The sequence below is a fragment of the Marmota flaviventris genome, chromosome 18, assembly GCF_047511675.1.
Source record: "Marmota flaviventris isolate mMarFla1 chromosome 18, mMarFla1.hap1, whole genome shotgun sequence".
Classification (NCBI taxonomy): domain Eukaryota; kingdom Metazoa; phylum Chordata; class Mammalia; order Rodentia; family Sciuridae; genus Marmota; species Marmota flaviventris.
Window position 1 is genome coordinate 38,282,464 of NC_092515.1, and position 17,498 is coordinate 38,299,961.

At 38.6% G+C, this 17,498-nt stretch overlaps 1 protein-coding gene across 10 annotated transcripts in view; it reads right to left on the minus strand.

The window, feature by feature from the left end:
- The window catches only part of Cnot1 (CCR4-NOT transcription complex subunit 1), an 80,861-nt gene that overhangs the window by 62,128 nt on the left and 1,235 nt on the right, over positions 1-17,498 (minus strand). For 9 of the 10 annotated variants that reach the window (XM_027939179.3, XM_027939182.2, XM_027939177.3 and 6 more), the window contains exon 2: positions 6,356-6,632. In XM_027939179.3, coding sequence (XP_027794980.1) covers positions 6,356-6,457 — 102 coding nt within the window. In that variant the 5' untranslated portion in view covers positions 6,458-6,632. Of the gene's footprint in view, positions 1-6,355; positions 6,633-16,343; positions 16,544-17,498 lie in introns of all 10 variants that reach the window. The other variant, XM_071604546.1, reaches the window with a different exon arrangement.

The following is a 17,498-nucleotide window of genomic DNA, read 5'->3' on the forward strand; positions in this document are numbered from 1 at the left end:
TTCCTCCTTCCCACTTGTCACTAGGAGAAATAACAAAGGGAACAACATCCTAGACAAGCAATGAGATCTGATCACACTAAGTTACAACCAAAGCAGGGCAATAAATTATACCTGTCTCCTTAATGCAGTCTACAGCACATCAGTCTCATAAACTAGGACAAAGCATCCAAGGATTTGCCTTTTTTATTTGTCACCAAAGGAAATTGAGAGTGCTAAGAACTAGAACTTTGTTCCCACCCCAGTTCTAAATTCCTAAACATTCTAAATGACTGTCTGCAAAGGTACTACTGAAGACACAAATTTTACTTATCTAAAAAATACTTAAACTTACTGAAACCTCAGTCATCAATTGAAACCAACATTCTTATGTTTTACCTTCAAAATTAATGACTAATTTATTCCTTATTTTATTCCAGTTTTATTTAAACACTAAATCAGAAACAGGAGACATAAACTAAAAAAAAGCCCTATACCTCAAGAACTTGGGAGCAAGAAAGGTGAATAAATCAATTTACAATGTAGCATTAAGGCAACCAGATCACAGAGACAATTGCTGGAGTACTTGGACATGTACCACCACATTCACTCCTCCAAAATAGTTCTAGTTGTCCCAACAGTCAGTTCCTCCAAGATGTGCCTCAGTTGCACAATCATGTATATATACACATGCTTTACTGGGAACTGAACTAGGGGCGCTTAATCACTGGAGCCACATCCCCAGCCCTTTTTACTTTTTAAAGACAGGATTTCACCAAGTTGCTCAGGCTGGCCTCAAACTTGTAATTCTCCTGTCACAGCCTCAAGTCTCTGGGATTACAGATGCCAACATGCCTGGTTCAGCTAAAGAATCCTATTGCCTAAGTGCACACTCCTCCTGGAGCAGGCCCCATCCAAAGACAGGTCAGTAAAGGCCTAGTCATTTGGGCACACTGTGAAACATGAAGATGTCTTACAGTAGGGCTATCAAGTGTTAAGACGACTTGGGATAAAAATTACTTGTGATCCAGAATTATTTTCTTCTGCTTTTTGCCATCTACTAACAAATATAAAGGGATTCATCAAAGGAATACTGTGGACAAAAATTTAGCATCTGCCATTTTATACATTTACCAATGGACAAAATAAAATCTTTGAACTTCAATATAAAATGAGACAGGATTGATTATATGCTCAGCATGCATGAAGCCCTGGGTTAAATCCCTGTTACATAACCAAAACAAAGGCAGGCACAGTGGTGTATGCCTGTAATCCCAGTGGCTCCAGAGACTGAGAGATGAAGATAACAAACTTGAGGCCAGCCTCAGCAATGTAGAAAGGCCCTAAGCAATTTAGCAAGACCCTGCCTCAAAAAAAAAAAAAAAAAAAAAGACAATACTACCTACCCTACAAGACTATAGCAAGGATGTGAAAAATACTATTAAATCACATTAAAAATAATGCCTGGAACACTGTGATGGAAAAGTTGCTATAAAAATGGGAAAACTTACTTTACACATAGAATGACTGAAATGACAGAATGCTTAGTATTTTTCACTTATCCGTGTTGTGCCGTTAATAATCTCAATGCATCATAGTATACACCTTGTTGATGGATGCCAAAGTTGTTTTCTAGTTTGAGAATGTTATGATACAAGTCTTTTGATCATAGAGCACATGCAGGTCTACAAGTGCGAAGTAGAACTGCTAGGTTATAACTGGTATGTCAAATAACAGAGGAAAGCTAGAAGATGTTGGCTTTTATTTTATTTTTTTTGATCTGCATGGTTTTAACAGATACATGTTTGTTTTATGAAAATTCATCTGTATGCATGAATTGTGAATTGCTCTATGTGCACATTAACTTCAATAAAAAGTTGATTAAGCCTAAACATGGTTGTATATGACTGTAATCCTAGGAACTCAGGAGCCTGAGGCAGGAGGATAATACATTCAAGTATATCCCAGCCTCACCAACTTAGCAAGACTATATCTCAAATTAAAAGGGCTGGGATATCGGGCTGGGGTTATGGCTCAGCGGTAGAGCGCTCGCCTACCAGGTACGAGGCCCTGGGTTCGATCTTCAGCACCACATAAAAAAATAAAAGTATTGTGTCCAACTACTTCTAAAAAATAAATATTTAAAAAACAAGGGGGGGGGGGCTGGGATATAACTCAGTGGTAGAGTATCCCTGGGTTCAATTCCCAATATTGAAAGGAAAAAAAGGTGATTAACTAGGTGTGGTAGTGCACACCTGCAGTCCCAACACTTCAGAGGGTGTAATCCCAACTATTTAGGCTGAGGCAGGAGGATCATTTTAGTCTAGGAATTTAAGGCCAACTTGAACAAAACAACAGAACACTGTTTTGCTCATACACACAGACATACATTATATTAGGTACATAAAATATTTGAAAACTAATTGTGTAAGACAGAATAAATACTTACATAATAGCTGCATTTAATTGTTAAGTCAAACACTGACCAACACAGCTTTTAGAATTTATCTAAGAAATTAATTCAAATAAAGGGAACAATAGGGAAAATCTTTAATGGATACTGGTAGAACTAGGTTTGATGCTTGCAAGATGAGTATTTATTCCAGGAACTGTTTTTAAGACTAGATGTAACAGAGGGCTGGATGTAGCTCTGTGGTAAAGGGCTATCTGAGGACACATGAAGCCCATTAATCACTAATGGGGTGGGGAGTAGAGAAATGGGAAAAACAGACTAATCAACCTGATGAATAATCTACTTTAAAAATAAAATTAAACATAACCACAATTTCTATGAACACTAAAAAAAAAAAAAAAAAGCATACTTGCCAGACACAGTAGCACACCTATAATCCCAGCAACTCAGGATTCCAAGTTCAAGGCTAGCTTTAGTGACTTTGAAAAGCCCTAAGCAATTACAGAGACCCTGTCTCAAAATAGTAAAAAACAGCTAAGAATGTAGCTCAGTGATAAAATACCCCTGGGTTCAACCCCAGTACCAAAAAAAGAAAAATGAGGGGCTGGGGTTGTGGCTCAGCAGTAGAGCGCTCGCCTAGCACGTGTGAGGCCCTGGATTCGATCCTCAGCACCACGTAAAAACAAATAAAAGTATTGTGTCCAACTATACCTAAAAAATAAATATTTTTAAAAAAAGAAGCACCCAGTAGTACTAAAAAAAAAGAAAAATGAAAAAAAGATATATGCTTACACAAACCTCAATTTTAAACTCTAGAAGTTACCTGTACAATTACATTTTATACATAGATGAAAGAGAGCTAGTGCCAGGTGCAGTGGCACACGCCTGTAATCTCAGCAGTTCAGGAGGCTGAGGCAGGAGGATTTCGAGTTCAAAGTCAGCCTCAGCAAAGGCGAGACGCTACACAACTGAACCAAGACCCTGTCTCTAAATAAAATATAAAAAGGGTTGGGGATATGGCTTAGTGGGTAAGTGCCCCTGAGTTAAATCCCCGGTACCAAAAATAACTATAATAGAAAAGAAAAGAAAAAGGGTTGGGAATGTGGCTTACTGGTGTAAGTGCCCCTGAATTCAATCCCTGATATCATAAAATGAATGAATGAATGAATGAAGAGTTGTGGATGTGGCTCAATGGTTAAGTGCCCCCAGAGTTCAATCCCCAGGGCCAAAAAAACATACATACATGCATACATACATACATACATAAATAAGTATTATGCACTAAAACTAAACATACTACTGAACTGTCTTAAAAGACTGAATGAAATACTTCACAAATCAAACCTACATAAAAAGTAATTCTACTTATAGGACATGATGGAGCACTCCCATAATTCCAGCTAATCAGGAGGCTAAAGCAGAAGGACAGCAAGTTCAAGGCCAACCTCAGCAATTTAGTGACACTGTCTCAAAATAAAAAATAAAAAAGGGTTGGGGATGTAGCTCAGTAGCAAAGCACCCTGCGTTCTTTATTATAATCGGCAGTACCAAACCCCCCCCCACACACACACACACACAAAAAGATGGGAAATGCAGCTCAATGTAGAGCACCCCTGGCTTTAATCCTCTGCATCATGAAAAAAAATAAATAGTAATTTTGAAAAAGATCGATCTGGGCACAGTGGCTCAAGCCTTTAATCCCAGCAGCCTGGGAGGCTGAGACAGGAGGATCGTGTATTCAAAACCAGCCTTAGCAATGGTGAGGTGCTAAGCAACTCAGTGAGACCCTGTCTCTAAATAAAATACAAAATAGGGTTGGGGATATGGCTCAGTGGTTAAGTGCCCCCGAGTTCAATCCCCAGTACAAAAAAAAAAAAAAAAAAGATTGAGAGCCAAAAATCTGAATAGGTATTTTGCAAAAGTACATTAAAAATTAATACATGAAAACTCAGTTATCATTTGCAAATCAAAACCACTTTACACCCACAAGAATGGCTAAAAGAAAAAGGACAGATATGACGACTGTTAGGTGACTTTGAGGAGAAACTGGAACCCTCATGCACTGCTCCTGAAAATGAAAAATGATGCAGTGCCTTTGAGAAAGTGGCAATTCTTCAAAATGTTAAATATGGGCTGGTGGTATGTATAACTCAGTTGTAAACAAATTGCCTAGCAGGCAACAGTCTTCAACTCTATCCCCAGCACCACATGCACATATACACACACGGGTGCACACGCACTCGCGCGCCCATACACACACACACACACACACACACACACACACAGTTCCCATGGGACCCAGCAATTCCATTACATACATACACAAGAGACCCTGAAAAAGCAAAATGTACACAAAACATTGTAAATAAATTTTTAAAAATAGCAGTATTTATAATAACCAAAAAGCAAAAAAATCCTAAGTATCTATCAATTGCTATACAGATAAACAAAATGTGGAATAAATACAACAGAATATTATTTGCCCGCAAAATGGAATGAAGTATTGACATGTGCTACAATATAAATGAACCTTCAAAACATTGTTAAGTAAGCCAGGCACTGAAATGCACACCTGTAATCCCAATGACTGAAGAGGCTGAAGCAAGTAGATTGCAAGATGGAGACCAACCTTAGCAATTTGGCAAAACCCTGTCTCAAAATAAAAAATAATCCGCAGTATGGTGCCATTGGGGTGGGGGATTGAAAGAAGGTAAGCACATAAGGCCATATACGGTATAATGTAATTCATTTTTTGGGTACTGGGATTGAACTCAGGGCACTTTACCACTGAACTACATCCCCATATCTTTTAATTTTTTATCTTGAGACAGGGTCTTATTAAATTGCAATCCCCCTACCTCAGCCTCCCAAGTTTCTGATATTATAGGCATGTGCCACTGTATCCAGCATATAATTCCTTTCATACATAATATTCAGAATAGGCAAATCCACAGAAGTAGAAAGCAGATTAGTGGTCAGCAACAACAGAGAGGAAGAAATGGAAAATGCCCGTTAACAAATCAAGGGCTTTATTTTGGGGGATGAAAAATGTTTTAGCACTACATAGTGGTGGTGATTTGCACAACTTTGAATCTACTAAAAAGCTACTGAATTATACATATGTATTAGACAGACATGGTGTCACACATCTACAACCTGGGGACTCGAGAAACTGAGGCAGGAGGATGGCAAGTTCAAGGCCAGCTTGAACAACTCAGGAAGACCATACCTCAAAATAAAAAATTAACAGGACTAGGGATGTACATATCTTAGTAGCAGAGGAGAATTACAAAAAATAAATAAAAAGGCGAAGTCATGGTGGTACACGCCTGTAATTCCAGCGCAGCAACTTAGAAGGCTGAGGCAGGATAATCACAAGTTCAAGGCCAATCTGAGTAACTTAGCAAGGCCCTAAGAAATTTAGTGAGACCCTGTCTCAAAAAAATAAAAAGTTCTGGGGATGTGGCTTAGTGATTAAGCACAACTAGGTTCAATCCCCAGGAGCAAAAAAATAAGAAATAAAAGTAAAAAAAAAAAAAATTTTAAATTTGAGTTTTATGGTTTATGAGTATTCTCAACTTTTCTTTACGTGAAGGAAAACTAGCACACAAAAGTCAAATATTTTTAATACAAAAAAATAGTAAAGGGGCTGCAGTTGTAATTCAGTGGTAGAGCACTTAACTAGTATGTGTGAGGCACTGAGTTCAATCACATAAAAATAAACAGATACATAGAAGATAGATATATGGTGTTATGTTCATCTACAACTAAAAAAAATTTTTTTAACAAAATAGTGAATATCTTAAAAGATTCGAATAAGATGTCTTTTAACATATTACCGTGAAAAGAATCACTTACAGAGGCAAAGGTTAACTTTCATGCAACATATCCATATAAATTTACAGCTTTATTCCTACTGCATACTCATTCCTTTAATGGTATTTCTTTTTCTGACTTGTTACTTACATGCTGTATTTCCTGCTGGCTGGCTCGGTAATTTTTCTTGGTTAAATTGTCCACCAGGTAGCTGATTTGAGACAAGGCCAGCGAGAGCGAGTCAAGATTCATTGCTGGTTGGGGCGGAAGCAGGCGGCCGAGCCCGGCGCAAAATCACCATTATTCCCCTTTAGTCACCTCAGAGGCAGGTTAATGCTTTCTTTTGTAATTAGACTATATCTGGTGTCTGTATAATGTCTTCAGTTCTTCTTTACCAGGGGTCTTACTCTGTTCTGAAACATGGCACCTGTAATTTAAAAAATCCAGAATTCTAAATTAGAATTAGAAGCGGGGGAATGGTTAAATAAATTTTATCTGTCTCAGCAACTAAAATGTTACTGGAAACTTTAGAAGAAAGTAAATACTCCATAAGTCAAATTCTTTCCTACATTGTTTAAAGTATTCACTAGACCAGATACAGTAAAACACGGCTGTAATCCCAACAACTCAGGAGGCTGAGGGCATAGTAGGATCCCAAATTCAAGGCCAGCCTCAGCAACCTAGTGAGACCCTGTCTCAAAAATTTAAATAATAATAATTAAATTAAAGGGGGAGGGGGCAGAGCCTAGGGATGTTCAGTGGTAAAGCATTCCTGAGTCCAATCCTCAATACATTTCCCTAAAAGAAAATGTCCCATGCCCAGGGCTATATCACTGCCACACTGACAACTAAAGACTGTTAAATATAATAGTAAAACACAAATTTCAACAAGCCCACCTTTATTACAAAGTTAATACATTCAACTAATAATCATTTCTCAGCTCTTACTGGATCTACTACTACAGTAAACCATACTTTATTAACCAAACTAGACACTTCTGTAAGTGAAGGGGGCACCCTTAACAATTTACATAGGCCTTGGGATATAGCTCAGTGGTAGAGTTCTAGCATGCACAAGGCTATGTGTTGGATCCGGGCACCACAGGGAAGGAAACAATAGGTGTAATCCAGGCTATCACCTCTCACACCTCACTCCCTCCTCCCTAGATGATGATAACACTTTATTTCCAAGCTGCCATTTCACTCTTTTCTTCTCAATCTCCATTACAGGCTTTTGGCCTCATGTTTTGGAGTCCTTGGACTTTCCCAGTCTATATTCACTTTCTTGGTAATTAAATCTTATGGCTTCATAAATTATCTACATCAGGCTAGGGATATAGTTCAATAGTAGAGCACTAATCTAGTATGTATAAGGCCCTAGGTTCAATCCCTAGTACCACAAACACATACACCAGCAACTCCCAAAGTTCTATCTCTAGTTCAAACCTCTCTCATGGCATCCGTATTTGTACTATATAATTTTTTACCTGACATCTCATACACAGTCTGTTACAAGACTGCAAAGCCTTCCCCTATCTCAGTCGATACTAATTTCATCTTAAAGTTACTCAGGTCTGGGGGTTGAAGGCTGGGGATGTAGCTCAGATGGTAGAGTGCTTGCCTCACATGTACAAGGCCCTGGGTTCAATTCCCAGTACCACCACCACAAAAGAAACACGTTATTCAGGTCAAAATCTTGAACTCTTCCATTCCTCCATAACCATTCTCTTAAGAAATCCTTTCAGCTGTACCAAATCTAATTAGTTCTAACCCTCTCCAAATCTATGATAATCTAAAAACCATTATCTATCACCTGGATTACTATACTAGCCTTCTAACTGTTCTTTCAGGTTCTAGCCAGACAAAAGTACTTTTCAAATATAAAAACTCACTCAAGATTTGTCAACCAGAGTTCAAAATCCTCCACTGACTCAGAGTGGAAGCCTGAGTCCTTACAATAGCCTAGGAACAGTTATACAGGATTTATGTAGCCACTGACACTCCCTTGGCTTCCTCTCCTACTCTTGACTACCTTACTATTTATTTTCTCTTAACCACAATACAATGACATCCTTGCTACTTCTCAAAAAAAAAAAAAAAAAGTCCATTTTAAGGTCTCTGCATCAAATGATGCAGAATCCTTCTCCAGGAGAACCACCTTGAATATCCTATGCAAGACTACAACACCCACTAACCACATCTGTGACCCACTTATTTCCACATCTCATCACCTAACATTTGCCTATCTTTTCATATTAGAATGTAAGTCCCATGAGATTGGTGATTGTAACTGTCTATTATCTATTATTCACAAATTTATTTTTAAGTACTAAAAGGTCCATACTAAGAGCTCATTAAAGCTTCTATGTAATACATACATAGCTTATAACTTTATAACCTGTGACAGGGCAGGAACAAACTCGTGATATAAAATATGCACTTAGAATGCATGAGGCCTTGAGTTTAATCCCAAGCCCCAGCCCCGCCCAAAAAAGCATTCCACTGCACAAAATAGCAGGAAAATCCACTGAAATTTTATTGATCTGATACAACAATCACAAAAGTAAATAACAGATGACTTACTTTATCAATCTCAATAGCACATAACAATAGCTCATACCACCAAGTTAAGACTTCCTAGCCTCATCATGTACATGTAAATATGGATCACAATGACAATTTACACCATGTTTATTCCAAGTATTATAATGCAAAGCTATAAAAACACTTTCCAACAAGCTCTCCACAGCTGAGCATGCTCAGCTGTAATCCCAGTTTACTAGGGAGGCTGAAGCAGGAGGATTCTTAAATTCAAGATTAGCCTGGGCAACTTACAGAAACTATCAAAATTCTTCCATAAAATGGGGCAAGGACAGGAAGCAGTGGCTCACACCTGGTTATCTCTGGTACTAAACCATCTAGTCCTCTTATATGAACCTAAAAAAATGGTAGTAGTAAAGTCATCAAGGAACAACAGCATGATTCTGTCACTGGACTTTACTTTTAAGTCGGAAACTTGAAAGTTTCTCTTAAAAATGAGAAACAGGCCAGGTAAGGCTGGGTATACAGCCTAGTGGTTAGAGCATTTGTCTTGCATGTGAGAGGCCCTGGGTTCAATTCCCAGTACAAAAGAAAAAAAGACTGGTGCATGCCTGTAATCCTAGCAGCTCAGTAGGATCCAGAGTTCAAAGCCAGCCTCAGCAATGTCAAGGTGCTAAGCAACTCAGTGAGACCCTGTCTCTAGATAAAATACAAAATAAGGCTGGGGATGTGGCTCAGTGGTTGAGTGCCACCATCCCCCCGAATTCAATCCTCGGTACCCACAAAAAAAAAAAAAAAAGACATATAAAACCCAAACACTTGATAAAAACCCTAAAAGTGTTGGGCAGAATGGCAACCCATCTGTGATTCCAACAACTTCGAGGCTGAAGCAGAGGATCCCAAGTTCAGAGCCAGTCTGAGCAATTTAGGGAGACTCAGTATCAAATTTTCAATAAAAAGTTAAGAAGAGCTAGGGGACTGGGGTTTTAAGGAGTAGAACACTTGCCTAGCATTGTGATGCACTAGGTTCAATTCTCAGCACCGCATATGAATAAAATAAAGGTCCACTGACAACTAAAAACAGAGCTAAGAATGTAGATAACCCCTTAGCCCCCAATACCACAGAAAGAAAAAGGAAAATAACAGAGGAGGAAACTGAAAAATTAACTTTCCTCAGACAAACCAAAAACTAGATTAACTGAGCATGATGGTGCACACCTGTAATCACAGCATCTTGGAAGGCTAACAGATCAGTTTGAGGCCAGCCTCAGAAACTGAGGTAGGCCAGTCTTAGAAAGACCCTGTCTAAAAAAAAAATAAAACGGTCTGGGAATGTAACTCAGCACCATGGAAAAAAAATTGTTAGTGAAGTTTTACATATTCCAAGATTCTCTATGTAAAATCCCAATCTATGGATATTACATGGCTTTACTATAGAGAAAAAGAATTAACATGGATGGCCAGGGACTACTGTACTTTTATAAAGGTTCATGAGGTTGTCCCTTGGCTGGTGTGGGAGAACTTGGATTTCTGACAATTCCCTAGAACTAATAAGAGTAACTCACCGTGCCTAACTTGTATTGCCAAAATGTAGTTTAATATAAACATCAACATTTCCTCTGGGAGGGTGGAATTTTGTTATGTGGCAGGTAGAGAGTACCTACATAACTATTACTGAGTAACAATCCTAGGCAGAGTCTTTTTTTTTTTGTTGTTGCTGTTATTCTCCTGATACTGGGGATTGAACCAAGAGGTGCTTGCTATACTCTCAGCCCTTTTATTTTTTATTTTGAGACAGGGTCTCACTAAATTGCTGAGGCTAGACTTGTGATATTCCTGCTCTCCCAAGTCACTAATAAGTCAGCAACCAAGTGAGTTTCTAGGCAACTTAGGGAAATCTTGTCTCAAAAAATAAAAAGGGCTGGGGATTCGGCTCAGTGATAAAGCACCTCTGGTTTCAACCTCTAGTACCAAAAAAAAAAGTTTCTCTACTACACAATATTTAACACACATAGGATGCATCAATTCTTTGCTGGGAGGAATTAAGTTCATTTCCACTGGAAGAAGACACTTGGAAGCATGAGCCTGGTACCTTCCAGGTTTTACCCTATACATCCTTTCCCTTTTGCATAACAGCCCTGAGTACAACTATATGCTCCTGGACTTAAGGACCTCCAACAAACTTCATCTGGGCAAGTAGCCAAGATAAAATATTTTCTGGAGGTAACAGGAACCAAACTATAGATTTCCTCTCTAGTACGTACAAAATTTTGGATTTTATGACAAAGACAATCCTGAAACTATTTTGAATGGTTTCAGTATCTTAAGGAATAGATTATAGCATACATTGGCTAGACGCTCACCAAATCTCTTTTTTCTTCATGGGTAAAGAACTAGACTAGCAGAGTATAGTGGTACACACCTGACTGGCTACTCAGGAGGTTGAGGGAGGTTCCAAGTTCAAAGCCAGCCTCAGCAACGTAGCAAGATCCTGCCTCAAAATAAAATATAAAAAGGGGTGGGGTTGGTGGTTAAGTGCCCCAGGGTTCAATATGTGGTACCAAAGGAGGGATTCACCTGGAGATGTAGTTCTGTGGTATAATGCCCCAAAGTTCAATCCCCAATACCACCAAAAAAAAAAAAAAAAAAGAGAGAGAGTGACTATATTTCTCAGATTCTTTACATTGATGTGGCAAATGTAATTTAGCTCTAGCCATTGAGACAATACCAAAAATCATCTGTCATTTCTAGAATTGGCTCATAAAACATCCTACTTATGAACCTTTTGTTCTTTTACCATTTGCCAGTTAACACTACAAAATTAAAAAGCCTGGGTTCCTGAACTACTACACAGAAAGCAACTTATTGAACTTCTTCAAGGAAAGTTATTTGGGGAAAAAATACATTTCTATTCTATTAAAGCAGGTGATATCTTGGGGCTTTTTGTTATGTTGGGGTTATTATTAGACCTATTTTGCCAAGTAACAGACAACACAAAAAGGTAAACATTTTAAGAACTTTTTATTTTTTTGCAGTACTAGTACCAGGACCTTGTACATGCTAGGCAGGCAAGCACTCTACCACTGAACTACAGCCCCAATCATTCTTTTATTTTTACTGGGAATACTGAGCTACCTCCCCTCTTTTGGGGGGTACTGGAGACTGAACCCAGGGGCACTTTACCACTGATCTACATCCCCAGCCCTTCTTATTTTTTGAGACAGAGTCTCACTAAATTGCTAAGTTACAGAGCCTGGCCTTGAACTTGTCATCCTGTCTCAGCCTCCCAAGTCACTGGGACTGTAAGTACATGCCACTGCACCTGGCGCCTTCTTTTTTTTTTAATTGAGACAGGTTGTCGGTAAATTGCCCAGGCTGGCCTTGAACTTGCCACCCTCCTGCAAATCCTAAGAAGCTGGGATTATAGGAGTGTGCCACTGTGCCCAGCTAGTTAGTTTGTTTGTTTGTTTGTTTTTAAGTACTGGGGATCTAACCCAGGGCATTTTACCACTAAGCCACATTCCCAGCCCTTTGTATTTTTTATTTTAAGACAGGGTCTCATCAAGTTGCTGAGTGTCTTGTTAAGTTGCTGAAGCTGGAACCTGCGATCCTCTTTTCTCAGCCTCCTAAGTCACTGGGATTATAGGTATGGGCCACTGTGCCCACCTAAATTCTTCATCATTAAAAACTGAAGAAGCTGGGCTGGGGATGTGGCTCAAGGGGTAGCGCGCTCGCCTGGTATGCATGCGGCCCGGGTTCAATCCTCAGCACCACATACAAACAAAGATGTGTCCGCCAAAAACTAAAAAATAAATATTAAAAATTCTCTCTCTTAAAAAAAAAAAAAAAAAACGGAAGAAGTGGTCCATGCACAGTGATTTACACCTATAAACCAGCTGCTCAAGTGGCTAAGGAAGTAGGATGGCAAGTTGAGGCCATACTGGGTAAATTATGAAGACCCTATCTCAAAATAAAAATTTAAAAAAGGGCTGGGAGTGTAGTTCAGTGGTAAAGCACTTACCCAGCATGTAAAAGGCCCTGGGTTCAACTAGTACTGCAATATTAATTAATTACTATTAATCAATACTACAAACTAAAAAGAAAAGTAAACAAACAAACAAACAAAAAAAGCTAGAAGAGCAAGAATCACTCCAGAATCAGAAAGGAACCTAGTTCCCAATCTGGAATCAAGTATTCAGAAGCATCTTCCCAGTAGCATTTTCACAATTAAAAACGGATGAAGTACAGCCAGACACAGTGGCACAAGCCAGCAGCTCAGGAGACTGAGGCAGAAGTTTGAGAGTTCAAAACCAGCCTCAGCAACTTAGGTAGACCCTAAGCAACTTGGTGAGACCCAATCTCCAAATAAAATATGAAAAGGGGCTAGGGATGTCACCCCCCTGAATAAGTTCCCCTGGTTCAATCCCCAATGCCAAAAACAAAACACAAAAAAAGGATTAAACATGTGATATACATAAAAGTATACATAAACTATACATAAAAGTAACAACGGAGCTGAGTGTGGTGATGCAGGCCTGTAATCCCATCCATTTGGGAGTCTGAGATTGGGAGGATCACAAGTTTGAGGCCAGCCCCAGCAATTTAGCAGGGCCCTAAGCAACTTTACAAGACCCTGTCTCAAAATAAAAAGGGCTGTGAATGTGACTCAGTGGTAAAGAAAGCATCCTTGGGTTAAATCCCCATTGCCAAAAGAAAAAAAAGAAAAAATTAACAATGGCTAGGGATGCTTAGCATGCACAAGACCCTGAGTTCAATCCTCAGCACACACACAGATGAACTATACACTTATGCTTGAACTGCAATAAGGGATATTATTGGTAGAAGATGACATTACAGATAAAAGTAGCAAAGACCTATTTGGAAACCACAACAAAACAATCTTTTCACTATAATACAGTGTAGAATCCTGCCACAGACAGGGAGGTATCTGAAAGACTTTTGAACAGAGAAAGGATACTTTTTTTTTTTTTAATTTTTATTATTGGTTGTAGAGAAAGGATACTTTGGAAGCAATAATTTAAGAGGCATTTTGGCATAATATAAAGAATTAACTGAGCCAGGTGCAGTGATGCATGCCTGAAATCCCAGCAGCTCAGGAGGATAAGAGAATTCAAAACCAGCTTCGGCAATTTATCAAAGCACTAAGACAGACCCTATCTCTGGATAAAATATATTAAAAGGGCTGGGGATGTGGCTTGTTGGTTAAGTGCCCCTGGGTTCAATTCCCAGCACGCATATACAAGCATGCGCACACACATGCACAAAAAAAAAAACTATTCCTAGAATATTGAACTATTTACACCATACTCATGTAACTTAGGTAATAAAGAGAAACCTAATAACTATGGAGTAGATAATAGAACAACTATTCTTAACTTTCTTTTTTTGTATGCTTGTTTGTTGGTGCTGGATATCAAACCCAGGGATTCATATATACTAGGTTAAGTGCTCTACCACTAAGCTATACCCCCAGCCCCAGTACAACTTTTATTTTTTGTGTATGTGCAATACCAGGGATTGAACCAGGTATACTTTACCAGTAGAATGCTTTGCCAGCGCTCCCTCCTTTCCCCCCCCCCCCCCTCAAAGACAGGGTCTTGCTAATTGCCCACTCTGGCCTCAAACTAGCAATCCTCCAGCCTCAGCCTCCCAAGGTGCTGGGATTACAAGTGTGTACCACTGCACACAGCTATGACAACTATTTTGATAATGGTCAAATGAGGCATTATAATTTTTCCAAACCCATATACATAACACTGAGAGTAAAACCTAACAAACTATGGACTTTGAGAGATAACAATATGTCAATTTAGGTCCATCAATTGTAACAAATGTACCACCCTGTTGTTAGGATTGTTTTAATGATAATGGGGGAAGCTATGAGTATGTGAGGGTAAGCAGTTCTAAGCAGTAGGTAGGGTATTTCTGTACCTTCTGTCCAATTTTGCTGTGAATCTAAACACACCGTAAACAATAAAAACACTTAAAGTTTAGAAGTTATGAATCAAAAATGACAAAACTTTCAAGCTAATTATCGGAAAAAGAAAATGCTGAGATCATAATATGAAGCTTAAAAATACTCAAGATTCTTTCAAAAACTGCTTTCATCCCATTTCCTATTTCATATAATTAGTCCAGCATCACCAAAAAAACCCCAACCAAAAATCGCCTAGTTTTTTGGTACTGGGGATTGAACCCAAGGGCACTTAACCACTGAGCCACATCCCCAGCCCTTTCTATTTTTTTTTTTGAGACTGAGTCTCTCTAAGTTGCTTAGGGCCTTGCTATGTTGCTGAGGTTGGCTTTGAACTTGCAATCAATCCTCCTGCCTCAACCTCTTGAGTCACTGGGGCGCCTGGGTACAGTTTAATGTCTCATTCACCATTTTAGGAATTTCATTCTAATGATAACAAAATTAAGCCACATATGTATCCTGGGAACCAGGGTTGTGGCTCAGTGGTAGAGCGCTTGCCTAGCATGCATGCATAAGGCACTGGGTTCAATCTCTGGCACCACATAAAAATAAAAAAATAAAGTAAAGGTATTGTGTACATCTACAACTAAAAAAATATTTTAAAAAAAAGACATGTATCCTGCAAGTTAATGTTGAGCATTCCAGAATTTAAAAACTGCAATGTGCTCATTAAATCTGTACTGTTCTACATTCCCAAAGTCTGCAGTTCCTTCAAATCTCAACAAAGGATTTCAGATTGAGTCTGTACCTCTCGTTACTGCCTTCTCAAACAACACTTTTCAATGAATAATTCATATTATTCGCTTTGTTCATGCTCACTTTTTTTTTTATTGGTACTTACAATTCAACCCATGAGAACTTTACCACTGAGCTACACCCCCAGTCCTTTATTATTTTGAAACAGGATCTCACTAAATTGCTGAGGGTCTCACTGAATTGCTGAGGCTAACCTTGAATTTGCAATCTTCCTGCCTCAGCCTCCCAAATCATTGGGATTACAGGCATGTGCCAATGCTCCTAGCCATGCTTGCAAATTTATAAGTAAAACATTACATTTGAAAAACAAGCAGGGCGTGGTGCTGCAAGATGCACAAGAGGCTCAAGAGCCTGAGGCAGGAGGTCAGAGCCAGCCTCAGCAACTTAGCAAAGCCCTATCAACTTAGTGAGACACTGTCTCAAAAAATAAAAAGAACTGGGGATGTGGCTCAGAGGTTAAGCGCCCCTGGGTTCAATCCCCAGTACCCCAAAAAAGAAAGAATATACAAAATTCATAATATATAGTATTTCAAAATGGCAGACTAGTGCTTTCATTAACTTAGAAAGTATAACACTTTACAAAAAATTACACTACTAAGAGCAGGCTGAGGTTATAGCATAGTGGCAGAGTGCAAGCTTTAGCACAAGGCCCTGGGTTTGACTACAGGACCCAAAAGGTGGAAAAAAAAAATTTGCCTTCACAATTATCAAGTATAAATCCTCTTTCATGGAAGGTATCAAAGATCTGTTACCTAACACAATGAAATGATCAAGTTCATAAATTTAAGCTGGTTAAAAAGAAAGCTTCAAACAACTAGATCAGAATGTAACCAAAAACATACTTACCAAAAGCTACATGAAGGCATTTGAGATTAGGCTTTAAAGCATGTTTTGAAGAGATAGCAGGCATTTCCTTTACTGTCTTCACATAGTTTTGTTTTGTTTTTTAAATGGTTTAACCCAAAGTAAGGAGGATGTCATAGTATTTAGCTTGACAAGGTCCATTTAAAGAGATCAAGATTTAAACCGGGGTAGAAATTCAGAGACTAGAAAAAAAGAAAACTAAGCCAGGAATCCATTCAAGTGAGTTAGGAACCAAGAGCATTCCAGTTCTGTTCCACCATAATTCCAAAAATCTCTCCCTTAAAACTTCCAAGATAAGATATTAATGGTCAGGTCTTTGTGCTGAATTCCATACTTCTGTTTTCACTAAGAAGATTGGGACCCTTAATTGTTGAAAAGGAACCAACTCTCCAAACAAGTTTTATCAGTATGCCACCATTTCAGTGAAAGCACAACCAGCCACCTAAAACTTCATGTATCATCAACCCATTTTCTCTTTAGACAAGGTAACAATTTGTAATCTCCTAAAACATGGTTATTTAAACTGTTACCATATCTTATTAATCGCTAAATATTGTGCAGCCAATCTTTGAAAAGGCAGGAATCCCAACCTGGACTACACATTAGTGAAGTATCAAATCCACATGTCACTAAAAACAAATGTATTCTTATTTTTTGACCTACTTCTCAAATCTTTTACTTGACCGCCCTCATTTTTTTAAGAATCTATGACCTCCCTCATTTTTTTAAGAATTCAAAGGGACTTACATGAAAGAAATGCGGATTCTTAAAAAAAGTGCAATTACTCACTCGATTGTTTTTAAAAATCCCCATGTAGTAACAGACAATTGAATTATAGAGAAACAGGCGGGAATATAAAGTATTGTTACCCGATTTTTAGGGAGAAAATCCCGGGGGTGGTGGCCAATGCCTGTAATCTCAGCTACTAAGGAGGCTTAGACAGGAGTATAGCAAGTTCAAAGCCAGTTTTGAAAATTAGTAAGACCCTATCTAAAATAAAGTGGGGAGCTGGATTTATAGTGGGTAGTCCACCACTGAGTTATATCTCCAGTACGTAAATAAATAGAAATGACAAAGACTATTTACTAGATCCGAGAAAATGTTGACATCTGGGGCTGGAGATGTAGCTCAGTGGTA